We start from the raw sequence: 26,904 nt of genomic DNA, 5'->3' as shown, positions 1-26,904 counted from the left end.
TAGATAAAAGTACAGTTTTACAGTGACTGCACTTTGAAAGTAGTATCTTAAAAATTACCCAATAGGAAGGAAGGATGTATTTGAAAAACAGAGGCTTCAGAAAGGACCTTAAATCTCCCCCCCCCCCCCCCCCCCGCCCTTTAAAATGATATCCCTGACAATTCATTGATTTATTTAGTCTGTGGTTAAGGTAGGTTAATATGCTCTGAGTCTGAAACAAAGCAAAAAAGCCAGTTTTTGTAATGGGCTAGCAGTGAGAATGGTTGGTGTAGTATAGGCATTAAATCTGGTATAGGCATGCCCAGTGAAAGTGTTCGTTTATGCATTTATTCTGTTTGGTAAGAAAAACTTGTGTTTGGAGAAGACAAATTGCAGTTATGGAACATGCTTAGAAGGATTCTTTTATTATGCTTTTAGGAAAACTGAACTTGCCTCCTCAGATCTTGTTCTTAAGTTTGAGTGAGGGAGACTGTAAAAGCCATAGGGATGTTTTCTACCCAGGGAGATAAATTTAAATAGGTTTAGTGCTGGTAGCTTTCTGGATTAACTCACCATATTGAGGAGTCCTCAGTGGAAGGCATAAAACAAAATTATATGAAAACTTTGGTTCACTTGTAGGAAGTGCGGGAAATACAGATTGCAGAAAACTGTCCTACTGCTGTTGAAGTTCTCCTCACAACAGATTCTTGCAATATGTAATGTTGTGCAAGTGCTTTTTCTTTGCTTAAAGGGAAAAAACCGAGCCAAGAAGAGCTAGGTGAAATGTTGAGAATGTCGGGGAAATCACCAGTAAATACCTAGACAGATTTTGGGACTCTTCAGTGATACAAGGTCTGATATAACAGACAGCATGCCTTGTCCTCAGCAATACTTTTTCCATTAATAACAGTATAATTAAGCTACTGTACTGTAACTTCCTACTTTACAAACAGTCATCCTAACATAAATTGGAAAAAACACTTTAAGCTGGAGTAAGAATGTCAGACACGAGAGGAATTGTATTACAGTAGTCCATAGCATCTTACTTTATACAAGTCTAATTTTTTTGGCAGGGACAATTTCTGCTAGATCCTGAAGCTCTCACAAAGGACTTGGATGTGTAACTTTGTTACTGTGGCTTAAGGGGTTGCTTTCTCTCAGTTTAGCTGCACCAGATAATGTTTAATGTGCTCTTAGTGGCCACTCCAAGGGGGGATCCCTCCTTCCTTTTTTGCCACCTTCCCTTCCTGCTGACTGATCCTTCTCTTTTCTGTGTTGCCTGCATTACCACTGACTTGCTCCCGTGACTGGCTTCGTAATCGGCTCACCCGGCGCCAGAAAATTGTCTAGCAAAACAGCTGTGAGTGTTGAAAGAGGGAGTCATTGCTTCAGCTGACTTGTAAAACTGAGCCCAAAGACTTCACCAAATACCCCTCACCTTCCTTCACCCACAAGCTAAGAGCTTCAGACCGTGGTCACCAAAATGAGTTACCAGTGCTCAGCTGATTCGCGCTCGCTTACTAGGCTGCGATAACTCAGTTGTGTCTGAATTTAGTAATTCTGAGCAGGCCTTGAGTTCCTGTTTGTTTCATTTGGCACCAAACACTTGAAAATCAGGCTGTATATATGTGTTCAGAAGTGTTTACTGAATCTTTAACCACTTAGCAGTGTGGGTAAAGAGGAGGAGGGATACTGGCTCCGCTCGCAGTTCCTGGCGCTGCCGTTCCTGCACTGGGCGAGATGTCCTTCAGGAAACTGCATCTGGAATTCATGCACAATAGCCGAAGCATGAAATATGTAAACTACACATATCCATCACAATTGTGCTTTCACTAGCTATTCATGGGGAGTGTGTTATTAATACAAAAAGAGGAAACAGTATTGAACAGCTTGATAAAATACCATACTTCAGACTAACATGTAACATAATACCCTAGTTCATTACTTGCTGTAAATGAAAACTAGAGGGCAAAAAACCCACTTCGACAAAATCCACAGTAAAATTTCTGTTGATATAGGAGCACACAAACTGTAATTAAAGTGGTCATTGTAAAATGGCTTATATTGATACTTTAATTCCCTTCCTTTGATAATAAGATGGCCAAATACTTTCCAGATGTCAGTCTGAAATAAACATTGTGTGAGGTTTTGTTTTAGATGGCAAAAACCTATCTTGGTCATGTCTCTACTTTTCCTTGGGAAGCTTTGAGATGTCATCAGACTGATACTTTGTCTGTGAATCTTTCTTGTCATGTGTTTGTACTGTTTTGTTTGTTGTTACCTTTTTATTCATTCTTTACCAAACATTTTGAAAAAATGATTGCTTAAGAAATGTACTTATCGAAAGAATGAATGCATTTCCCACTTTCATGGCTGGTTCTAAACTACTTTTTTAAAGGGCAATAACCTTTTATTATCCACTTAACTTTGAACACTGACATTTCAAACTGGAGGTGAAACTGAGGTGTACAGTTATATAACTAATACACAGTTCTGTTTAAGTTATAAATGCTCAAAAATCAGAAAGCTAGAGGTTTACAGTTAAAATGAAAAGTAAATGAGAGAAAATCTCAGGCCTAAATTGAACCATTTTAAGATGAGCAAAAATACATCTAACAATAAAAGAGTATTTTCCCTGCTACGCTTATATACTTGTAGTTTTGCTAGTAACTTCCTTTGAAAAGTTACAGAAAGACATATTTGTGAAATTTCTGGCTTTAGGGTTTTTTTGTAATATTTATCAGAGTTCAAAACTGTCTTTTAGCAGAACAGTTTCTTAAAATGTTAACTGTGGAATCATTCTTGTAACTAGTATTGTTTTTTGTAATGATTCAGCATATTGAGATAGAGAAGCTCCTTTTGACTACAAAGCTGACTACAAAAAATTCCAGTTAGTTTACTTAATTGTTGGATTTGGTGATGGATCCAACTAAACCCACCAGTCGATCTTGAAACCAGTTGATCTTCTCCAACCCCATCTTTTTATTATACTCAAAGCTTATTTATAAAAATATTTGTGTTGTCAGTTAGAACTGCCTAAAATTTTCAGCTTCTTGAACTTTTCCTCCATTTGACTTGCATGTAGAGAAGGTGTGATGTGATGTTATGGGACTTTGTATTCCCTTCTTCCCCTTGTAATTCCCCCAGCCCTTCAGAAGTGTCAAGTGAAGATGCAATAGGGGAAGAATGGGGAATGAAAGGGTGTTCAGCTTCATAAGCTGTATAGACAGCAAACTCATGATAAGAGCCATAAAATATGAATTGATTTACTTCAAAATGAGTGAGATGTGTATACAGATGTTATCTATGTTGATAAATAAATGCATTGTAATTTTTGTACAGCTGTGCACTTATGAATACTTGCATGTTTAGTGTTTTCATAAAAAGGCCACTCAGAAAACATGAAAAAAAGAAAAAAAACCCAAGGTCCCCCCAGAATGCACAGTCAAGGTTTAAATGAGAAGACACTTAAGTCAGCAGACAAAGATTCTTGACCTGTGGTGTTTTTCCTCTTACTTGTTTTCATCTTTGTCACTTCTGCTTTTTGAAATGTATTTATGCTCTTTTAAAGAGTTTCCAATATACAGCAGCAGCTGGCCTTGCTAGACAACGAGTCTTGGCCAGGAATGGCTGAAGCGGACAGGGACCGTCTTCAGCTCATCAAAGAGAAAGAGGCTCTTCTTCAAGAATTGCAGCTCATCAGTCAACAGAGACGATCCCCTGAAGACATTGCACGTTTGGAGGAAGAAAAAAGACGCTTGGAGGATGAAATTCAACGGGCTCGAGCAACCTCTGCTCATGGGGCCACTGAAAGGTTTGGGCATTTAACAAATCATTTTGTTATCTACCATAAGATACATCTGGGTAGTTTCAAAATGAAGAGCAGGGAATTTCACTGTGTTTAAGAAACAGAAGCAGCTACTAGAGTAATTTGCTTTCAAAAAAGGATGAATCTGCTCCTGACTCTGCCATCATTTAATTTTGTTTGTCTCGAAGTTTTCTGAAGGAGCGTTAGAGTGACATTGACTGGTTGGCTTTCCTTTCGTTCATCTGAAACGTCTGAATGGAAAGAAAAGATCAGAATAGAGTCACATGGGGTGCTTGGAAAAAGTCTGAGTGCTACTCATGTTGGAGAGTTGTCTGATTACAAGTAAAGACCCAAAAGCAGTACCTGGGTAGCGATAGAATCTTCTGTTGTTTTGCAGTTGTAGTGGAGTAATAGTCATCTTCAAAAGCACCAGAACAAAGATCCTTTCCTATGTTTAGTTTCTGCCATAGGTACTGGAAAGTTAAGGAATTAACTTTTTTACCACCTTCTGCATACAATTTTTCCTTTAATTTGTGACCTCACCAGCATGAGCACCCCCCAATTTTGTCTCAGTCATTCTTGAAAATTTAAATGTCAAGTTCTGCTAGTATGAACATTTTTTTTACATAAACACTATGTTTATTTCAAAATTGCAGAATTTGTCCTGTAGCCAAAGAAATGGACAAAAACACTTAAGGTCTTGTTGTACCATAGACTCCTTCCAGTTAAAGTGTGAAGTACATGCTCTTGTATCCCAGACTTACTTCTCTTATATAGATGATATCCAGAAATACCAGTTTTACATTTATAGATGTGATTTGCGTGGGAGATTTTGGGTTTTTTTTTTTTTTTAATGGGACAGTGCTTTTGTCCAGTGAACTATTTTATGCAGGAAAGGTTTTCTTGGTTTTCCTTGCTGTTCTTTTGTGTTTTGAAACAGATTGAGGCATGAATTAGTGGTAAAAAGCCAGATTTGACACTTGAAGAGAACTACATGAACCAGCATTAATATAATCTTGTGTAAAGGTTAACACTTACATAATTAAAGATGTTTCTAAAATATTTGAAAGTGTTTTCCATATACAATTTTGCAGAACTTTATTTCTTTTGAAAAGACTGACTTTAGACAGTAAATTCAGGCAGTAAAAATAGAAAATTTACAGCCAACTGACAGTTCAAAGTTTTGTATAATGTTATTTGCAACTTTTGCAATGTTGTTAAGTTGGCTCTCCAGCTTAAACTGACAGAGCAAGGAGTTCACTTTACACTGCAGTGTAGTAAGTTTTATTTGTTGTTTTTGGGCTCTTATGTTAGGTAGTGCATACTATATTGGCAAGGAGACCAAGCTATTTTTCCATGTAGTTCATGCTGTGGAAACCAACGTTCCAATGTGATACTTGATATTTTGAGTGCTAGCAAGAAGTTGAGTAGAAGTTAGAATAACATTTAAGGGCACTCTAATTTTGTATAACAAATCAGAGAAAAACTTAAGTGTTAGAACGCCAAATTTATTTATTTATTTATATTAGGCTCAGGAATCGCCAAAACCATTCCCAATTCTGCTTTTCTATTTCCACCTTCTCCTAATGGTGAACAAGGAAAAAGTTTCTTGTTTAGATAATTATCAGTTCTGTTTTGTTGCTGGGTTTTGAGTCCTGGGCAGATTAGGGATAACTTAAAATCTATATGACAAAGTATTTTTGTGTTTTTAAGGTTGGCCAGCAGCCTTACTGAGGTGTCTCTTGCCCTGCAGTGCAGGTGCCTGCTTCACATCCCTGGTGAACTGGGATGTGTAGGTTTCTGTGCTTACGGGGTTTTTTGTTTTTGTTTGTTTTTGGTTTTGTTTTGTTTTTAAGTAGCTGGTGTGAGCTTCTTCCCTTGTAAGTTTTTGAGTCAGTTGAGTTTCTTGCATCCCTTTGTCCTGTTCTGTTAGTTCTTGCTTCAAAGGCATCTGCCTGCGGTGCCTTTATCATGTAGGTTCACGCAGCGGGGCTGCAGCCTTCGGTGCGTGCGTGCGCTCGGCTGGGCTTGCAGTGAGGGGAGCCTCCTGAGAGGGCAGGGGGGATTGCTGGAGCAGAGCTCTGCAGCCCCTTCCTAGCAGGTGAACTGGTGGAGTTGGAGGCCAAGGAAGTCAAGAGATTTAGGTTTATAGTGCTAACAAGGAAATTTTTTTTTTTTCATATTCTTTCTTCAGTCTGTGGATGGCTAACACTGCCATATATATATTTTTTTTTAATCCAAAAGGACTCCTTTTTCATTTGTATTTTCTATCCTGCCTGTTAACATGTTGTCTTCCAGCAGCTATCTTTGCAGATGAGGAAGGTTTGATGCACCAATCTTAAATAAGTTTGATCTGCCTTGCCCAAACTGTCTATCAGAATTACAATTTCCAGCCAACTTGTGAGTGTGGGGCTGGAGCAGTAACTTTGCTGTTAATAGAACATAAACATAAATAACATAACATAAACACAAATAACATAAAATAACACAGAACAGATTACCACTCTGATTTTATTTCAAAGTTCAGTGATTGGATTGGGAAGAAAAAACACCAGAAATACTTATAATTCTGGATCAGGAAGAGATTAAATTTTATATCAGTGGACAAAATCTATTATTCAAATTTTTAATAATCTAAAAATATAGTATTTAGGATATTTTGCAGACAGTTGAGAATGACAGCATTAAAGGTACATTCCAGTCATGTTGCCGCAGTGGTACTGAGTAATTCAACTGCTAGTTATTCCTTAGAATTGGAAAAGAAAAAGTCACAGTGAGAGGCTTTTTTATCATAGTTTATTGTTGAGTTTTATGATAATTGCTTAACAGAAGTCCTCCAAAAATTTTCTTTTTATCTTTGAAATTTGACATAAACTTGCTTGAGTAATAGAGCTACTTGGAACTTTTTTTCCTGCCAAGGTGACTAAATTCTTAGTGGTTTTCTCTATTTTATTGGCACAATAATGTTGCAAGGGAAAAAAAAGTCCTGGAGCATCTAATGTTTCCACCTAGGACATCTAATAACTTTGACAACTGCTGCAATTTATTTTCAACATCATGACTCTCATGTTGTGCCTCAGTTACTTTTCTTGTCTGGGAATTCTGCTGGAGTGTTAGTTCCTATGCTATGCTCTTGCTGGGATTTCCATTGCTGCATATAAATGGCATAAATTAAAACTTTTTGTTAAACAGTGAATTTTTTTTAAATTCAAAACTGCAATGCAGTGGCATTTCTCTGTACTTGGAAAGCTCATAGCACTTCTTGAGCACTACTGTGATACAAAGAAAAATAGTAATATGTATCTATTTAATTATAGGATACTGTTACAGGAAAAGAGAAATTGTTTGCTTATGCAGCTAGAAGAAGCTACACGTTTAACCTCGTATTTACACTCCCAGTTAAAAAGGTGAGTTGTGTGAAAAGAAAGAGTTTTGAAGTTTTATAACTGCAGCAGAGAAGATTATTAATAGTGTAAGTTTACCATTTAATACTTCTTAGGTATGTTTGCTGAGTAAACTAAATTTTTACTAAATTTATATGGCTTGATCTATTGAACGCAATGATTTGGATGGAGTTTTATAAAACAGTATTAGTAATGACTATCTGGGCTAGAGTCTTTGGGGGAATTTTGTATGTTCACTTGGCTTGTGAAAAGATGGTAAGTATTTAAAGCAATTTTTAGTATTGTTATTGTCATATTTTATGTCGTGATAGCATTCTTCTGTGATGTTTAGCATTCTGATGCATTCTCCAAGGAGGGGTTTTTGATCCCTGTTGAGAAGAGAAAGTTTTGCCATTAAATATGAGAATGTGCTAAGACCCACAGAGAAGCCCAGAATGTTTTGCATATTCACACTTGCAGCTGCCTTTTCAGAGGCAGCTCTCAGGGATTCCTCAGCTCAACACCACACCAACATCATAAGCTCAGTCCCCGTTGTGTCTCACTTCATCTCTTTCCATCACCTATACTCTTCTCTCACTAACGATCTGAGAGCAGTGAAAGGTACTGGAATAGGATTCATACTAAAGTTGTCCTTATGTTCTGCTGGAAAAACTTATGAGGGTGCGGCTTACGTAGTAGTTTGTTAGGACTTTCCAGATCTCTTCTTGCTTCTTCTCCCTGATGAGTTTATGATCTGTTATTAACACACGTTCAAGCTGGATGATCCCCTTCCTGGTTTTGTTCTTTGAGTCCACTGATCCACACTCTGCTCTGACCTCTTTTCTGCCAAATTAAGACTGCTTACAGATTTGAGGAAGGGGGCAGCATCTTCCTCTCCTACCCTTTGTCTTCAGGCATGTTGTCACTTGTGCTGTTTTAGTTATGTCTGTGCTTAAGACCAGGGCAAGAGACATGAGCTAGACGTCAAAATACCAAATGTATTGTATTTGTGTGTCACTATGCTGAATGTGTATAAAATTGCTTGTGTAACCTGGGTTGATGTTTTTTATGTCCGTGCTTTGTTTCTGCTCATATATGAAAGGCCTTTTTTTTTTTTTTTTTTGGTTTTCTTTTCCTTTGCATGCTGTAGTTTGTCTGCTAGCACCCTCACAATGTCCTCTGGCAGCAGCAGGGGCTCCCTGGCCTCCAGTCGAGGATCCCTGGCCTCCAGCAGAGGCTCTCTCAGCTCAGTCAGCTTTACTGACATCTATGGCCTTCCGCAGTATGACAAATCAGACAGCGCAACAGACTATGGGCAGCATTTACGCTTTGACATAATTCCATTTGAGTCTCTCACGAAGGACGTGCCGTACGCCGATCCCATCGGACATTCGAATTTCAATAAGCAACGGAGGTCTTTGGATACACCGCAGTCCCTGGCATCACTGTCATCGCGGTCCTCCTTGTCATCGTTGTCTCCTCCAAGCTCACCTTTGGATACGCCATTTCTCTCTGCGTCCCGAGATTCCCCCTTGGCTCAAATGTCAGAAGGTTTTGAGGAGATGGCAAGCATAGGAGCTCTAGAAATGCTCAGGGCTCAGACCACAGTGCTGGGTGATGATGATACGCAAGGAACAGGTTCATGTCAGACGTCCACTTACCCTGTGGACAATGAAGGGCTCCGAGAAATGGGACCACAGCTGACTAGTGTCCAAACTGGTGGAGGTGAGTTTCCTGACATTATTATTTTGTCACAATACCATAGAGAATGCCATGCAAACCTAAGCATACTAGTGCAGTAGAGATTATTTCTGTTTGGTTTATTTTAGTTTAATCAGTTAAAAGTTGCATGGTAGCCGTTAACTGTTTAGTAAAAAGGCTGAACCTCTGATTTAGGGCAAAGAGGTGAAAGAGTAGAGAAATTTTTGTAAATAGATCTTTATCTATTTAGATAGATCAGTTCTTTAATAAAAATAAAATGAAATACTTTTAGGAGAATCCTTAGGCTATGCTGTGGTTTATATCATTCCCATTTGCATGTTTAAAAAAAAAAACTTACTAATTTTGGTGAATTGATGGAAGAAAAGACAAGGGAATCTGAAAGGGTTTTGGAGTATATCACATTGAGGGATAAATATTTTGGTCGTGGTTCAGAAATTAATAAAAAGCTTCATAATTTAATTAAGTCTGAGCCCCCAACATGTTACCCTCATTCTGATAATTTAAAACAGCACAAACCCAAGGGAGACAGTAAAAGAAAAAAAGACATGAGATGCTGCTGCTGACTGTCTCCATACTGAAGTGATGCATACCCAGGTATCCTCTACCCATTTCTGCCAATTTTGCGATAGAGCAGAAACCACAATGGCATGAACATGTTGAGTGCACGGTGCACCATGCGCAGAGTTCAGTTCTGCATCAGCAAAAAAGCATCTTTTGCTGGTGGTGTTTGAGGACTTGAGTATCCACTGTGGTGATTCTTTTGTTTGGCTGAGACTCTGTCCTCTGTGATCACAGAGCAGCTTGCTTGGTTACTACAGCAGAACTTACTGCTCGAGCTTTCTTTTCCCACTTGAGTGTGAACTTGATGGACTTACTTCAGCTTGCATTAGTGGGCATCTGAGGCACTACAGATGGAAGTGTGTCAGAAATGTATATTTGAGAAATCAAAAGAGGAAACAGAAACCTTAAAAACAAACAAGCAAACAAACAAAAGACCCAGGCACATGTGAGAGATTTCTTTCTTATTTCTGTTTTAATCAGTGAAATGAAGAACCGCTGTTAAAATGGAGTATTCTGTCATTATGACAGATGTCTGTGTGTTGGCTTGCTCATGTTCCTAATAAAACTGTGCTAGTAGAGAAGGTCTTTTAGAGGAATACTTTAATGCTAAAGATTGTAATTCCCATCCCATTTTAGTACCCAGAATTTTCCATGCAATCTCATGGAATATTGCATTGAAGACTTAGGACATCAGGTATAACAAAAGATAAATAAAAAACGTATTATCCTTCTAAAATTTTGTTTGTCAGCAGACAATGGGAAGGATCATTGACAGTGTCTAAGGAAGAGATTTCAGCATTCTATAAAAATAATAATAATAAAAAAAAGAAGTCACCATGATGATAAAAAGCCTGTATTGTTCAAACAGTGTTTGGGTATAGACTTACCTACTTTCCTTAACACAACTAATATTGCCAGCAGATACTGCTGCAGAATTTACATTTACTATATGTAAACATTTCTAGTGCCCATATAGCAGCATTCAGACCAAAATAAACAGAATTCCAAAGACCGGCATGTAAGTTTGTGCTTAAATTAGTGCCATGGAGAGGCTTCGTGAGGCTTTCTTTAAACCTCAGATCAGACCACAGCATGTCTTCACCCATTGTGGTGTAAGTGAAACTATGTTAGTAGTGCATTTATAGCTCGAATATATTTCCTAGAAGTGAAGTCTGAGTGCCTAGGGAGCAGTAGGATGAGAGTCAAGGTCCTGCTTTGGCTTTCCTTTTCTTCGTCCTCTGTAACATTTCTGCACATTTTGCATTTCTTTGAAAACCTCTGGCAGAGCTTGCCTGTGCTGCTGTTGTCACTACTATGGTGCCCAGGTGCTGCTTCTTGGTCCAATGGTCACAGCTTTTCTCTGTGTACAGCATATAGTAGTGCTTTAGGTTGCTTTTTTAGGAAGAATATATGGCTAAAAGATAGCTATGCTGGGGTTTTTTGAGGTTTTCTTTTTTAAATATTTGAATCTTAGAACAATTGCTTCGGAAGAAGTAGTTTACCCTTCTTGGTTTTTGGTTAGAGTTTGGCTAGAGCTACTTTGAGCTTGGTACTCATACGGTTGGTGAGTTTACATTCTGTAAATGCAAATGTTTTCAAGTAGCGATCAGAGGTTCCCCAATTTTTGTGGTTTTGTACTATTTTCTTCAAGTATTTGATAGGACATCAAACTCGTATACCACATGTGCCATGTATATACCATATATACTCATACACTGCAGTTTGGGAACCCCCAGATGTTTGGGGGTTTTGGTTTTCACTGAAGTACTGTGCAGTATGTTTTGTTGCTGCCACCCAATGGTCCGACAGCATAATGCAACGCTGGAAAACATACCTACTCGGACAGATTTTTTGCCGGTTTTCCCATCAGCCAAAATAGGAGGCAATTTTTGAAAATTCTGGGAGCTGGAAGGGTTAGCATACAATAACTTCCGTGCTCAAGCATGTTGACAAGAGTTCTTCAGAAACTGCAGTTTTGATGTTCAGTTGTTAATCTGCTGTTTTCTTGTTTTACATCTCTTTGGGGGATATACTCTGAATTATGTTAATTTATATGAATGGAGGGAATATGTCTGAGAGATTAAATCCATTATATTTATAAGGCTGGGAGTGGGAGGAAACATGTTAATAAAACATTGGACTTTAATACCTTCGCAGTTTCTTCCTGTCTCTCCTAAAAAAATTTTTCGAGTGCTATGTTTCCTTTAATGCCAAAATAATCGCTTCTTTGCGAAATATTAGCATAGACTTAAAAGATGATTTATCACTGTATGCTTTTCATTTTGTCTTGTTTCTCATGCGGCACAACAGAAAAATTCATTGTAAGTGAACCTGAAATTATTTATTGTGCTGTTTTTGCCTGTAATTCTCAGTGTGTTTTTCTGTGTGTAGTGTTTTTTTTATGAGTTGCATGTGAAGAAAAAGTAGATCTTGCTACATCTGTTTTTGTTTGATATTGCACTGTATCTGTTTAATCATTATGGCATACTTAAACTTTTGCTATGTCAAGTAAACAACGTATTCATGGCTGCAGTTAAATTCTTGGAAGAAACTTTTCTGCAAGTTTCAGCTTTGTTATATCATAGTAATGCCTGACAGCATCATGGTAGGTAAGGTCTATGTGTCTCTGATTTCGTTTTTGTTAGGAGTGTTCTACACTTTTATTAGTGCATTTTGAGCTGACATGCAGTATTTGTAGTGTCAAAGCTTATGGAACATGATTATTTAATGACTATTTAATTATTTAGATTTATGTAAGGATTATTTAGCTAATGAAATCTTGAAACCTAAACTGCAATTTTCTTAGAAGTCCACTTTTTCAACTAATGACAGCTGAGAATATTTTTCTAATCAGGCCTGTCTTATATTTGTCAAGTTTTGGCACCTTGTATTCAGATTCAAATCCATGTATTTTTTTCACTGATTGTGTTAAGTAATAATGTGAAAGATAGTTGTGTATTTTAGAAACATGTATTTTTAAACAATTCTTTAGCTTCCAGCATTGGTAGGTTTGTAACCTGTGGCAAATTTTGCTCTACTTAATCCAAAATTTGATATTTCTTTCTTGCTGATGACCAATTTTGCCTGCTGATTTTTCTAGTTAAGGGAATCATGTTCTGATGTTTGCATCTCTCAGATTCAGTGGGATGGTCAGAAGGTATCAGAGGCTTCCATGGCCTGCAGGTAGCAGGCAAATCTCTGTCAAGTTACAACGTTGTTGTACAATGTCAGATTTTCATGACAGGTTATGTTGGTGCTTCAGACCAATTTTTCTTCCCATACAAATTACAAACATGAACCTCTAACAGAGAGAGCCTGTGAGATTCATTCATGATTACAATCTCCACTTTGGCACACAAAGGTTTGTCTGCAAAAAGAAGCCACTCTAGTGTAACTTGCTGAAAATAGTACAGAAAATTTTGATATAAAAATACATATTTTTGTGAATTTCAGCCTCTTCCCAGTAGTGTAAAATGACTGGGAAGCTGTGTCATACTAAAAAATGTCCATACAGAGTACTGCATTAATTAACTCTGCCAGTTTTGGTTCTGCATAAATACTGGTGACAGTACTCATGGAGGTGAGCTCACCAGATTAAAAGTCTTAAAAAAAAAAAATCAAAATGAAAAAGCCCACTTTGTGCAAATGATGTGGAGGAGAACATGGCTAAAGTATAGTTTCTTTGCTTTCTGTGAGTTAGGTAGAACTTAACCCCAACTTGTGATGAGGATGAAATAAGTTATATCGCATGATGACCTGTACTGGATAGTAAAGATAGCATGCAGTAGTTGAAGAAAGGTGGCTGTTTCTCCAGGTCCAGTGACAAATGCTGATTGGGATGTTCCTAGTCAGCAAATAAATTTCCTGGATAGCTGAAGGTGGCTAAATTCTTCATTGAATTTGGAGGAGAGGTCCATAGAGGTACTGATTAATCCAAAAGGATGCAGAATTGGCTCTTATCTGCAGTTTTCCTGGAATCTTAGCTCCTAATTAGACCTTGTGATTTTTGAGCACCTTTTGTGATTTTGTGCTGTTAGTGGCCTGATAAAGGGAACATATCTAAGGTGGTGAGGGACTCCATAGTGCAGTGCATTCTGTCTTACACTTGTGCAGTGGGCTAAAATCAATTATAGCCAGCAGTTTCGTTGACAGCAGCAGCGTTAATTTGAAAGATTTTAGCAAGGTTCAAGTCTTGACATCCTATTCTGATGGTGCTCATGGAAATGAAATGCATCCCATTGCAGAGTGGTGGCTCAGTGCCTGTGCATCAGTTAAGCTCTATAATAGGCCTTACACTGTGGTGAAGTACATTTGTTTAAGTAGCAGTGTTTTGCTTTTGATACCTTAAGATAATATATAACACAGGTACTTAATGAAGTGTTATTCACTTTGAGTGAATATGTAAATGGTTCATCCTTGAGCAGTGGTAGTAAGCTGCAAATATCAGTTAGTGCTTGTCTCCCGTGTAGTGTGCATTACTGTCGCTCCAAATGTTGTCAGCTAAAGCTTGAAATGCTTCGTGCCATCTGTTTAAATTTTTTAAGCATGGATAGAAGCAAAATGTTTTCCCCACTTTTAAAGTGGCCCCTCTTGCTGCTGCTTTGCTGCTTTGAGAACAGTAATTGAGTCTTAAATGAACAGGAGGTAAAAATTGGTCAAGCAACTGTACTTAATTAAGTCTGTTTAATAGTTCCATCTTACGATGCAAAAGAAACAAAATTTCAGGTTATTGGCTCTTACTGAAGTGCCAAAACCTTATGTATGCAATTCTTGAGCATTATCATTTGTGCTCATACCTAGAAGGATTTTTACCTGCAATATGTACTTGCTGGTGCAAAATTCGAGGTATAATGTCCTTTTTGTTGATACACTGACTGTATGAAAGTGATGGTTGGGTCACTGTTGCTGATGGTGTTGCTGATGATTCTGGGAAGGTTCGAAGAGGGGCTTTTGCCTTTATTCCTTCCACCTGCCCCTGGTCATTTTCCAAAATCATTCATGGAGAATTAAAAAAAAACCAAAAAAAAAACACTGAATGAGTTGGAAAGCACTGGTTCTTTTTGATAATGTGCGTCAGATTGTGAATAGAAGCTGCTGTTATGCTATGGTATAAACTATGCTTTGAGATTTCGTATTTAAAAACAAACAAGAACAAAACAAAATCTTGTATTGTGTTATCAGATAAGTTCTTAAAAGAATTAGTCTCCATGTTTATTTTCTACCTATTGTATATTCAGTAGGTAAGTCTTAAAGTTTAGGATATCATGTGTATGTACGCTGAATTAATGTAAGTGTTCCTCCAGGAGTGATTATTCCACCACGAAAGCACTGTAATAACAATGAAATCAGTTTATACTTAAGTCTTGTCCTACAGAAATTAGCCACAAACTTCCTTCCTTAATTCTCCCATAGAAAAACTCTGGTCTGTTGTATTCCAGTTTTTTTAACTTGCAGTTAGATTAAAAAGTACTGAACTGTGTTTGTGTCAACTGTTTTGCGGGTAGTTTTGATAAATTATACGTTTCTTATGTAACCTGTAAACGATTACCTTGAGCTGATGTTGTTTTCCATTTTTCTCCATGATAGCTGTAACTCTGCGAGGAGACAGTGGTAGAAGATCGGAGAGGAGAGCCAGGCGAGTTTCAGCATGTCTCTCAGATCATTCACTGGCTAGTGACAGTGGCGTGTTTGAAGCTTTAAGCAAAAGGTCAGGTGTATAAATACATAGTAAGCTGGAAATATTCCTGTTCTGCCACACGATCTGAAAGAATTCGCTGTAAATTTCTGAATACATTTTTTAAATTGCTGTTTTAGTAATGTGAGAATATTGGGTTACATGTTTTAGAAGGAAGAAGCTTTTTACATGCAGTTCCACTTCACAAGTGCCAAGTCCCTTTCACTTCATTGTCTCTACCATTTCAACACCCAGTATTTTTCCCTTGAAAGATAGTTTTCTCAGCTTATTAGTCATAAATCATAAATTTTATCTCAACTGTCAATAATATAATTCTAGAGAGTATGACTTAGAATTTTGAGCAGCAAAAGATAAAGATATAACTGAAAGGAAGATGTAGGTGAACTACTGAATATCTAAAAATTTGTGGCTTGACCATGTGATTGAGGGAGGGGTAAAGATGTGTAATTTTATTTAATTGTTTTAATACAATGAACAGCAAATGGGAAGAAGATAAAGATTTGAGGATTCTAAGGAAAAATGGAAAACAAAAGTAAAACTAAATATCTTGAAAGAGTTTTATTCTAAAAGCTTTTTTAAAAAAATTGTGAATTAGTTTTTCTGTTCTGTGTGTTTTTAAGTAGATATCTCAGTTCCTCCTGATAATGTTACCACATAGTTGCTTGTATCAGCAAATGGCAAAATAAACGTTCATTTCATATGTTTTAACAACTTAGGTCAGCATGTAGTTTACAGTGCTTTTGTGTTCTTGCAGGAATGAAGATATAGAAGAGCCTGTTTATGGTGATGTTGCCAGTAATGAAGAACCACAAATACATGTTGGATTTCTGTGAGTAATGTTGTTCTTTCTCCGTAGCCATCTCAGCAGGCATTGCTCTCTAGGATGTTATGGTTCTTAACTTTTTAATAAACTTGACCACAGTGGACAGTTTTAAGAGGTTTTGGGACTGAAAGCCTAGGTTTACTGGACTTACAGATTAGCTAAGTCACATACAGCTCTCTGCTGGGGATGTGCCTTGACCATTGTTCAGTTTCCTCTCAATGCTAGCTGATAAAAGGGCCTTTGTTATTTCTTTCAAGATCTTTTCGTTGTCTGGGGTGTTAGTGTGAGTATGGATATAGGGCTATGTCCCAGTGTGTGAGATCTGACTCTTTATGCCAGAAAAAGGAGGATTATCTTAGGAAAGTCACAGGTGAAGAGAGACAGATGGGTGCTTCCCAAAGACGGCTTTGAAAGCTTGCTTTTAGGGCATGATGTTGTCAGCAGTGGGAGTAGTGCAAGGGAGGGCAGATTATCGCATGGGATGTCATATCTTAGACAACCCTGCAGAATCCTCTCTGCCCCTTGGAACAGTGCTGCCCAAAATTGGGTGTTTTCAAATCTCAGCCAAATTCGCTAGTTCCTTTTCAAAATTCATGCTGATGTGAAAGAAATGATTTCTTGTTGTTGTTGTCATTAAGCAACAAAAAATTATGTAAACTGATAAATTACACACATGCACACACACGCACCCCCCGCAGATAGGTTGATCTGCACACATGCGTACGCACACACACATGCACACACACAGAGTACCTGGTTAAAACAAGGAATATATTTTATAAAACCTGCTCACAGTCAAGGGTCATAATTTACAGTTAGGGAACATTATTCTTTTTTAACTTGAATAGTTTTTTCATGCTCTAAGTTCTGATAACTTTGTTGCTCTAGCTAATATTCTGATGGTTCTCTTATCAGAGTGCAGTATCTGTAGTTGCTTTTGATTTAAACTGATTTGTATGAGAGACTTGTTCGACTGCAAAAGATGCTTTTACAATCTTGTAATCTTTTTAGTCTTGTATCTCCATCTGTTAAGCAAAGTATTGATATTTGGTGGCTAATACAGGAAATCTGTTTTGCAGGCATGACAATGGAAGTGAATGCCTCTTAGTCCATGTATTACAGCTGAAGAACTTTACTAGTCTTGTTGTTAAAGAAAACTGCAAAATGTAAGGTTAAATTTCACCCAGAGTCTGATCATTGCTTGTTTTGTGCCACAGTCTTAAATATCATGAATTTGTTTACTTCCATGCAATTTGCCATTTCTTGAGCAGATGACAGTATTTCATGATTGACATGAGGAAAGGGGGTGATTTTATGGACACAAAATGTCACTGTTTTGGAAACTGATGTCTAAATGGTTAACAAATTTAGTCTCTACTCACTTGTGTTCTTACATGTTTATTATGCAAAGGAAATTTTGTTTGAAAACAGCATAGTCATTCTTCCATTGATTCATGCCTCTGGTCAAAAAGTTATCTATGTTTTTTGTGTTATTTCAAATCTATTATTTCCTGTACAACTCCACTATAGCTTATCTGTGACATATCCCAGAATAATTTAGTGTCTTTTCCCCAGATTTCTAGGGTGCCATCAATACTGATCTGTAAGAGAGATACTTTGCCTTTTATCTGAAAAAAACCCCAGGAGATCTGCAGGCTTTTGTGGCCATTACAGATCTCCTTGAATATCTATGAAATATCTTTCTAAAATTATTAAAAAAAAAAAAAAAAAAAAAAGCTGGGAATCAGTACAAAGAATTGGATTTTTTTTTTTAGACCTCTGTCTAATGCTATTTCTTCCAATTCCATATGACATCATGTAGAACATTACTTTGTTTTAATAAGTACCTCTTAAATAATGGCAATGTAAAAGACAGTCTTATCTAGTGATATGTATCTTAACCTATTTTGAAGAAATATGACCCCTGATATTTGTTGATTCTTATATGTTTTGAGACAACTTGTCTGAAAACTTCGGAAAATGGAGGTGAGGTAATACTGTTGTACTGTAACATAAATCATTCTGTGGGAGTTGTTCAATTGACATAAGTCTCACTGAATGAACTTTGTTCAGAAAGCTTGATCTTGCTAACCCTGTAAACCTCCAGTTGAAATTTTTGATATAGGTCAGTGACCTAGTCGCAGTCTTTTGCTTTGTTTTCAGAGTGAATACAAGGGAATGCTAGGGAAATATGTGAGTATTGTGTAGTACACAGCTATGTTCCCTCGTAATTAGAAAAAGAAGTAAACATGATCTGAAGAAGGTCATAGTGACTGTGACCTGGGAAAAGGATGACTTTGAAGGATTTCTTGGACATTGCAATTGAGGCAGTCGGGCATCTTAAGTGACACTCAGAAGGGCAGTTTTGTCCCCCATCCTTCTCATTTAATAACTTTGGGTAGAATCAAGAAATTATGTGCTTGCATGGTAAATCAATTCATTTGACTAGCCTAAAAAAAGAAAAATACTACCAAAACCAGAATATCTTTCAGGCAGTTTAATGAACTCCTTCCTGCAACTATACGTTTACTGAATTAGGGTTACTGGAGATGGGAGAGGAGGTTACCTGCAGCAGATGGTGAGTAGAGGAGTTGCTTTATTTTTACAGAATTAGCTCTTAGACCAGTTTAGCTAACTGGTGCTCCACCTTCCAGCACCGTAGCAAGCTCTTCCAATTGTCATCTAACCATTTCTTTGTCTGCCCATATCATCCCCTCTCTTGTGATGGCACAAGACTTTATGCAGTTGTGTAGTCAACTAGAGTGAGCCTCTGAGCTGGATTTTATTTATTTATTTATTTAGTGCCAAGTTAGCTTTTTAACCCTGATGAGTTTCCTGATTGGGTTTGCTGCACAGTTGTATGACCTTGCTTATTGGCACAAGGGAAATTATGACAAGGAGTAAGGTATTGCAGGGGCTGAACAAGTAGACAGGATAAGGAGAGCGCAGAAACACTAACTTTAAATAGCTCTGCTGCCTTCTGACGCATTGAAAGTGGTTGTGGATTTTTATTTATTTATTTATTTATTTTCTGGTATGGAGGCTCAAATGTAGCAGTAGCAGATAGGTAAATTTTGTGTTCTAAGACAGCATACGAATGCATTGCCTGTAGGTGTCTTTTGCCTGCTTTTCATGCTGAGTTTCTCAGGGAAGAAAGATGCATGCTTAGTGGGTGGAAGGAAGAAATGGAGCAGTGACACTTATGGTGCAATTCAGTTGCCTAAACATAGGCATCTATTTCAATTTGAAATGTCATAGCACAGCATCTGGCCTCCAGCTGCTGCTGCTAAGGAGGGCTGTAGCTCTCCCAGAGATCCTATGTCATATTTGCCAGGCCCATGTAGATGCTTCGGATACCTCAGGGCATCTCAAGTGGCACTTGGTGCCTCTGCTTAGGCAACTGATTTTCATCTCTAAATTGTATTGTCTAGGTTCATCAGTAGCGTTAGAAAAAGTCAGGGTTTCCAAATCAGCTTTGCAGTTCTTCTGTGTTAAGAATACAAAACACATTCCTGTAACAAAGCTCTCAGAGCACATTCTTAATGTAGAAGTTACATTTATGTTTTTGCTTAGCTTGATTTTCAGAAATGCAGAAAATCTGAAGGTAGCTTTCTTTATCTCAATTGTGCTGTTTGTCTATTTTGCTCTTCCTAGTCATGTGAGAGTTTATTTGCCACCACTTGAATCAGGCACACCAACCACTTACTGCTCTAGATCTTTGGAATTCCAAACTCCGTTAATATTCAATGAAGTTTTCCGAATCCCTGTGCATTCAAGTGTTTTGAAATTAAAATCACTGCAGCTGTATATCTGTTCAGTTGACCATCAGCAACAAGAAGAACTATTGGTAAGTGGTCCTTTTTCCTAAAAGCCCTGTGATATGGGGAGCTAAAGTTACTTGAAGAATAATCTGTAAGATTAGAAAGAAAGTGAAAACTTTATTTTTTTTGTAAGAAGTGCTGCCAGAATTATATATTAATGTGTTTGTAAGGAACTTCTTTTAGTAAAGTTTAGAGTAATTGTGGCTTTGTTAATTAAAAAAAATAAGTGTAAGTACCTCTTAAAGATGGGATTTTTTTTCAAGTTGAAATACATGCCTTTTGGTTGCAAAAAGGATCAGAAGTAATTAGCAAAACTGACAGAGTCTAATAATTGGAGCATTTTAAAGAGTACTTTTATTTAATATCATTGCAGAGCCATATTTAAAATTGATATTTGGATTGTTTGCTATGGGATTTAGTACCTAAAGGGTTAATTTTATTTATTTAATATATTTCTTACAAATGTCTGCTTTGGGGAGAGTTAGCAACTGCAGGTTTTTCAAGCACTGGTGTAAAGAATAAAAGCATTTTGTAAAAATGAAACTCTTCTCTGTAAGACTTCCTTTTGACAAACACTCATTGCACTATAATAATGTCCAAGCAGGCAATTAATATATTAGTCTTTATTTTAAACTGATTAAGACTGCTAATGTAAATGTATTCAAATAAATGTGACCGTTGTTTAAATTGTGTTAACTTTATTTAGGTATTTTCTAGTGTAAATATTCTTAAATAAATTTATCTGAGGCTGATGTCCTGGCTGTTTAGAAGTCAGCAAGCTGCCATTTGAATGGTTTAATGAAATTGTTTTAAGCCTGTTGAGATAGTTAAGAGGTACAGGCAGCTCAGTGTCATCCTACACAATGGACACCAGGTGTCTATTTTAGCAAATACGGTCATGAATGCATGTTTGCTAGCCTACCTATAAAACTAGATAGTATCTTATATAAGCAATGTTTTTAATATTAACAGAAGCAGACTCAAGTGCTTGTCTGTGGTGGGAAGTTTTGTCATTTTTAATACTACAACCTAATTAAAGAGAAAGCATCTCAAGAGTGGGCTGGGTATATGGTATGAAATGCTTTGTACTGATATAGTCTGTTCCTCTGGGAAGCTAAATAGTTATTTCAGTGTAAAGCATTTTTATATTGACATAAATGCATCTAAGTTTTTAGGGCTGTTTTATTTAAACTGCTATTTCTAAATTAGCAAAAATTGATAGCTCTTCATATCATATTGGTAGGATTGTTTTCTGTCTTTCATAGTTTCAGTGCTGTTTTATCATCAGCTACTTTAGAAAAAGATAGTTCTAGCATATTTTAGGATAAGCTAACAGTACCATTCAGAGAGCAAACAACATCATGTTTTTTAAAGTAGGCGCATTGAAGTCTGTATTTAAATATTACCATCATTGTCAGCTTTTGCAGTAAGTTGAAAATAAGTGTGTTTTCAAAACGACAGATTGTTCGTTACCTCTCTTCGCAACTGTTGTGATGGCCTCTCTAACTCTCTTCCGAAATCTTTTGCAGTGAGATTACAGTCTGTTCCATCAATGTGATGCTCTGTGTGTTTCTGAAGTTCCTGATGACTGCTTTCTTTTCAGTTAGGTTATGGCAGTTTAATGCTTTCCTAAATGCAGAAGCCAGACTGCAATTTATCCAAAGTCAAACAAATAGTTGTACATGGCAGGGAAAGAAAATAACAGAAGAAATATTCTGGCAAATAGTTCCAGACTTTGCTTTGAGGGAGGCGTAAATGTACTGAACTTGCGGGATGGTCTTTCTGTTGCCTCAGCCTTTTGCGCATGTGCCCTGCCGTGCTCAGAGACTCTCTTCAGCTTTTCTACAGCTTTCAGAGACTGGTTCCTTAACTCGGTTTATTTCTCTGCTGGTGGCCTCATCAGTGTTGAGATAAGGGAGTTGTTATTTTCCATGCTGAGCATGTATTGCTCCTGTTAAAACATCAAATAAATGTGATTGCCTTTCTTGCAATCACACGGCATTGCTGTTTGAGTCTCGGTTTCTGATCTTTTACAGCTCTGACCAACCAGTTATTCCCCATGTATTAATTTACTTGATTTGTCCTCTCCGAGTGTAACGCTTTGTCTTTCTGCAGTTTTTTTTTATTTTAGAACATCTGTCCTATTTTTCTGATCCTTGTCTCATGAGTTTTACAGTCTCTTTCACATTGCTAAGAGATTTATAATGCATTAACTATTCTTTCGTCCAGGTCGTTAACAAATATATTGTATCAGAGCAGGCACGTGCCAGACTGCTGGCAGACCCAGTTTGACTTGCTCGTGGTTTCGAGTGAGTTCAGAATCTTGAGTTTGAGGTGAAATATTGATCCTTCCGATCAGTAGTGATAATTATTAACAGGTTTTGAGGCTGATTTTCTACCCAGTTAGTCATTCAGTTTGTAGTGAGTTCTTTGGTGTGCATTTTTAGATACTTTACAAGTGATAGGGTAGTGTGAGAAATCTTAAAAGTCAAAACACGTTTTATGCTATGTTTGTGTCAGAGAAAAATAGCTTTCCCCTTCACCCCCCAAAACAAAATGAGCATCTCTTAAGCATTCTCCAAGTCTGATGCAGGGGTGTGAATATTCGTGAGAGATGTTTCTCTCTCATACTGTGTCAGAATAAATAGATCCTTAGAAGGCTTCATGCATTAAAAAGGTATCTGTTTGTAGTATCCAATATACTGACATAAAATTGCATTCTTGGTAATGAGCTGGATCCCAGTGTGACCTTCTTTTGTTGGTTTTAAAAATTGTTGTCACTTGTTCATTATACACCTGTTTAAACAGAGCCCCAGGGAACATTCAGCTTGGAAAAACAATAAAATGACTGTTTGATTATTTTCTAATTAACTGTTCCTTTACCTGCTCAAGATTGACTGCAGTTTCTGTATACATTTCGTACTGCCTTTACAGTTAAAATCAGTACCTCTAGCTATTTGTTTTGTGAGATCAAAATCAATTTTTACATGATTACTCCATCAGTATAAATTTAAACATTTTTAGCATGTGATCCATTAGCATGGAAATGAACAGGTTGTAGTGACAGCTGGATAAAGCCAAAAGCGGTAATTAAATGCTAAGTAATACAAAATCATATCTCCAGCTAGCAAAATGATTAAAAAATGGCATGGATTTGCTCACAGCTGTTTTTCATTTAGGTCAGCACTGCTTAGATATTTCTTAAGTGAGCACTGTCAGACAAGTAAGCGTACTTTATATTTGGAAATACTTTTAGTGGGAAGCTTCCATTAAAACTTTTATCACCTGAATTTGGGATATGTAAGGATGGCTTAGAAAGTGGGAAAAAATAGAATTATGGCCTATTTGACTAACATGATGTAAACAGGCAGAAAAAAAATAAATTGTTTTACTTGACCATTTTTTCTCTTTGGAAGATACTTGTGAGAATCAGAGAACTGAAGAGTATCTCTGTATATAGTTCTGTCAAGTGAAACTAGATTAACTGGAAGTAATGCTATTGTTGAATAATGCCAATTTAAGCAACTGTGAAAATCAAATATGTAACTAGGGGAGGGGTTTTGCTATAAAATATTAAGAGCTAGGAGCCAGAGCAATCACACCAACATCAGTCATAATGATTTTATTTTTCAATTAAAAAAACCTAAATGTCCATATCCTGATCTTTTTTAGGGGTAACAAGAAGCAAGGAAAATCAGTATTTCTTATACTTCATAATGCAACAGAAACAAATCTGTCTACTTTTGAGAGAGACTTTTTTTTAAGAGATGGATAGGATTCGATAAAATTGTTTTTACATTATAAGTGAAATTCTCTGTAAAGGAGAGGACATCTGTCATATTGCATATGTTTATCTTATTGTGGTCAATGTTGTTCGTTGTTTGCAGGGCATTGCTCAGATCAATCTGACTGATGCAGAGAGTTCTGGTGAGATGCAGCTTCACTGGTATTCTGTTCAGATCTTCACTGGTTCAGACCCCCAGAGAGCCAAGAACAAAAATCAGTGTGAAGAAAGTATTCCCCGGTCTTCTGGAAATGTAACTACAGTTAAAATAGTATGGCTGGGAAAAAGTAACTTGTTTACTTTGTTTGACCTTCTGGGCAGTTGTTTGTGATCTTATCTCTTAGGTGCAGTTTTGCTTGCAAAGTGCACAGAAGGTGATGTCTTAATTTAGCTTTTGTGGTAAGGACAGGTTATTCAAAGAATAATTATTTTAGATCATGTCTGGACAGGTGCTTGAAATAGTGCTTTGTGTATGTTTGTACGCACAAGCTGCAGTTTGATGTTCTGATACTCTTTGGAAGTTTGTGCCACTGCGCTGGAAGAGGCTGTGGAATTGCTGTCCTTGGAGAGTTTCAGTACTTGAAGGGCTGTGGTGTGAAGCTGTCCCTGCCTTGAGCAGGAGGTTGGACTAGCTGACATCCAGAGGTCCCTTCTGGCCTAAATTACTGGATGATGCTTCACAGTGCGATAAAGACTCCCATCCCCAGAAGAGGTCTGACTGAACTCAGCTTTTTTAGTTTATCTTGTGAACTGCTATTCAGTACAGCTGTAAAGCATTCATTTTCTGCCCTGTCTCCATTTGTCATGGAACACCATCTACTTTTTGATCACTGATATTCAGGACAGGTGGTTTTTTGTTTTTTTTTTTTTTTTTTTTTAAATGAACATGCCGTGGTGATTTTTTTTTCCCCCAGAATAGCAGATGTTAAAAGCAATGCTTGTTCAAATACTTTTATTTAAAATCTAGTTTACCTTCCAGGATGCAGTGACAGCCCTGTTAGCTAGGACCACTGCCCAGCTGGAAGCAGTAGAGAGAGAGCTGGCAGAAGAGAGAGTGAAACTCGAGTACACAGAGGAGGAAATCCTAGAGATGGAGAGAAAAGAAGATCAGGCAGAAGCCATCTCAGAAAGGTAAAAACAGTAGTTTAAATACCTCATGAAATAGCTGAGTGGCATTTATGCTGTGGTTGTAGTCTAAAATACAGCAGTAGAAATAGCAGATCCTTATTCTGAGATATGCTCACTGTTAGTGTTAAGGGAATAAAATGCTTTTATCATGTGATGATGTGCAAACCAAAAAAAACCCTTATTTGAATTGCTAGCTGAGTTTGTAGGACTTGCAATTTGGGGATTGGGAAAGCAGTTTTAGAGCAAACAGAAAATTTGCTAGGAATGTGCTGTAATGGCTGTACAACAGCAAAGTACTTAAAGATTTTGTAGTCATATGGGAAAATGTCAAGGGATTTTTTGAGGAAATTAGGAAGGGTGATTTTTGGCATGAAAGGTATTTGTTTTTCTGTATAGCTGCAGAAATGCAAGTGGGTTATGTTCTTCCTTTGAAAAGCTTGTATTTCTACTGCAGAAATAATACTCATTATTGGATATTACTGGATATTGATATCTGACTTGGATATTGAAATGTATAAATGCTATGCATAATTTCATGCTGTTTTTCGTACATAAAAAATTTTTGTAATGTTCTGACTTTAGGAGCTGGCAGGCAGAATCTGTTGACAGTGGATGTAGTAATTGCACCCAGACTAGTCCTCCTTATCCAGAGCCCTTCTGTGGGGATGCATTACCTGGACATATGTTTGCAACTCAAGTGGGCCAGTACGGTTCTGGAAAAATGCAGTCTCTGCCACTAAAGGTAATGAGAGAAGACACTGCAGCACTGAAACTGCCATGATGCCTGGCACACACACAGGGTGTTACAGCTGCTTGTTGAGTTCAAGTATGAATTGATTGGGAGAGAATCAGAACTGACATTAGCAACCCTGTATGAGCCCTGCCTTGATGACAGCAACATGCCTTTTGGCTTGTCAAAAATGCCCTCTTTAGGGATGTTTTTTTGTTTTGTTTGCTAGATATTTTCTGGGCAGAATTAGTCTTTTACACCAAAAGATGAGCTATTTTCACTGCTACCTTTATCCAGGCTGCAAATGTGCACTTGTTACAATGACGGTGTTGGCTTGAAATCATCACAGAAAAGATCATGCTCAAATTCAAGTGAAAAATAAGAATTCCTGAAAGAATTATGAAGAAAAAGCTCAGTGTTTTAACAGTATGGCTGTTTCAGTGTTGCAATGAATACAGTTGAAATTTTCAGAACTAATATGCCAAAACTGATATATTTAAAATCTTTTGTATCCAAGATACGAGATATTGAAAATAATCATCAACAAGCTGAAATCAGCACACTTCCATTGAAGTAAAGGACCATAAGCTCTTTGTATTGCCTTTTGGGAAAATCATACTTCCTGTTGAGGAATGAGTTATCTTAAAGTTTGGAGGCTTTGGTAGAGTAGCGTATGTCTTCTGTATTCCCAAATATTTTAGTATCCTTACATCATTGTTTCATCAGTCTTTTGGTTACCTTCTGATGTATTCTTTCTGTTCTTTTGAATTCCTCCAGTTTTAAGGTTATTCCTTGCTTTAGAATCACCCCGCTTTTTGAAAGGTGACTGAGTTTTCTCCTTCCACTGCGATAGGAGATCAGGTAGCAGCTTGGTTAACGCTGAAGAGTTGATGCTGAATGCAGTCTTTGTGCTCTGCAGTTTTAAAATCAATCTCATGATGGTTTGTGTTACAGCAAAGGCTGCTGAAAACTAATCTTACACTTGTGAATGATCTTGTTTTAAAACTTGCTAAAATGAGAAGAGTTTACTGTTCACTCTGTTCACTGTATTCATTATAATTTGATCATAGCTAACAGAGTGAATTGCTTACTTTTGATATTGTTGAAAAGTCTGGTTATTTTTGGTGAGAGAGAATGTAAGAAAAAAAACTTAAAAATTTTCTTTGCTGAATTTTTAGGTAGATAAGGAAACTAACACTGAGGATCTGTTTCCTGAAGAAGTTGCTATTCTTCCGAAAGAGAGAACTAGTCGCAGGCCACGAGGTTCTGCTTTCGTTCGTAGTAGCACTATTGTTCGTTCCCAGACCTTCTCGCCTGGAGCACGAAGTCAATATGTTTGCAGAGTAAGTAGGGCTTAAAAAAAAGGGGCGGGGGGAGAGGAGGAAGGAGAGAGACTCACATGTATAGGAAAACAGATTCAAGCACTGTGTATGTTTTTGTTAATTTTTTCCTAAAACTTGGATTGTATTT

The 26,904-nt window shown here is 37.3% G+C and overlaps 1 protein-coding gene across 7 annotated transcripts in view; it reads left to right on the top strand.

Annotated features, from left to right (window-relative positions):
• WWC3 (WWC family member 3) overlaps positions 1–26,904 on the top strand; it is a 106,135-nt gene that overhangs the window by 71,596 nt on the left and 7,635 nt on the right. For 5 of the 7 annotated variants that reach the window (XM_064500470.1, XM_064500459.1, XM_064500454.1 and 2 more), the window contains exons 9-19: positions 3,551–3,793; positions 7,105–7,194; positions 8,321–8,895; positions 15,040–15,160; positions 15,903–15,977; positions 17,051–17,137; positions 19,626–19,818; positions 23,680–23,847; positions 24,556–24,707; positions 25,287–25,446; positions 26,613–26,777. In XM_064500470.1, the coding sequence (XP_064356540.1) occupies positions 3,551–3,793; positions 7,105–7,194; positions 8,321–8,895; positions 15,040–15,160; positions 15,903–15,977; positions 17,051–17,137; positions 19,626–19,818; positions 23,680–23,847; positions 24,556–24,707; positions 25,287–25,446; positions 26,613–26,777 (2,029 nt within the window). The remainder of the gene's footprint in view (positions 1–3,550; positions 3,794–7,104; positions 7,195–8,320; positions 8,896–15,039; positions 15,161–15,902; positions 15,978–17,050; positions 17,138–19,625; positions 19,819–23,679; positions 23,848–24,555; positions 24,708–25,286; positions 25,447–26,612; positions 26,778–26,904) is intronic. The other 2 variants (XM_026117051.2, XM_026117044.2) reach the window with 2 other exon arrangements.

The sequence above is a fragment of the Dromaius novaehollandiae genome, chromosome 1, assembly GCF_036370855.1.
Source record: "Dromaius novaehollandiae isolate bDroNov1 chromosome 1, bDroNov1.hap1, whole genome shotgun sequence".
Taxonomy (NCBI): domain Eukaryota; kingdom Metazoa; phylum Chordata; class Aves; order Casuariiformes; family Dromaiidae; genus Dromaius; species Dromaius novaehollandiae.
Note: the sequence above shows the minus strand (reverse complement) of the source record. Positions and strands in the feature narration are given on the sequence as shown.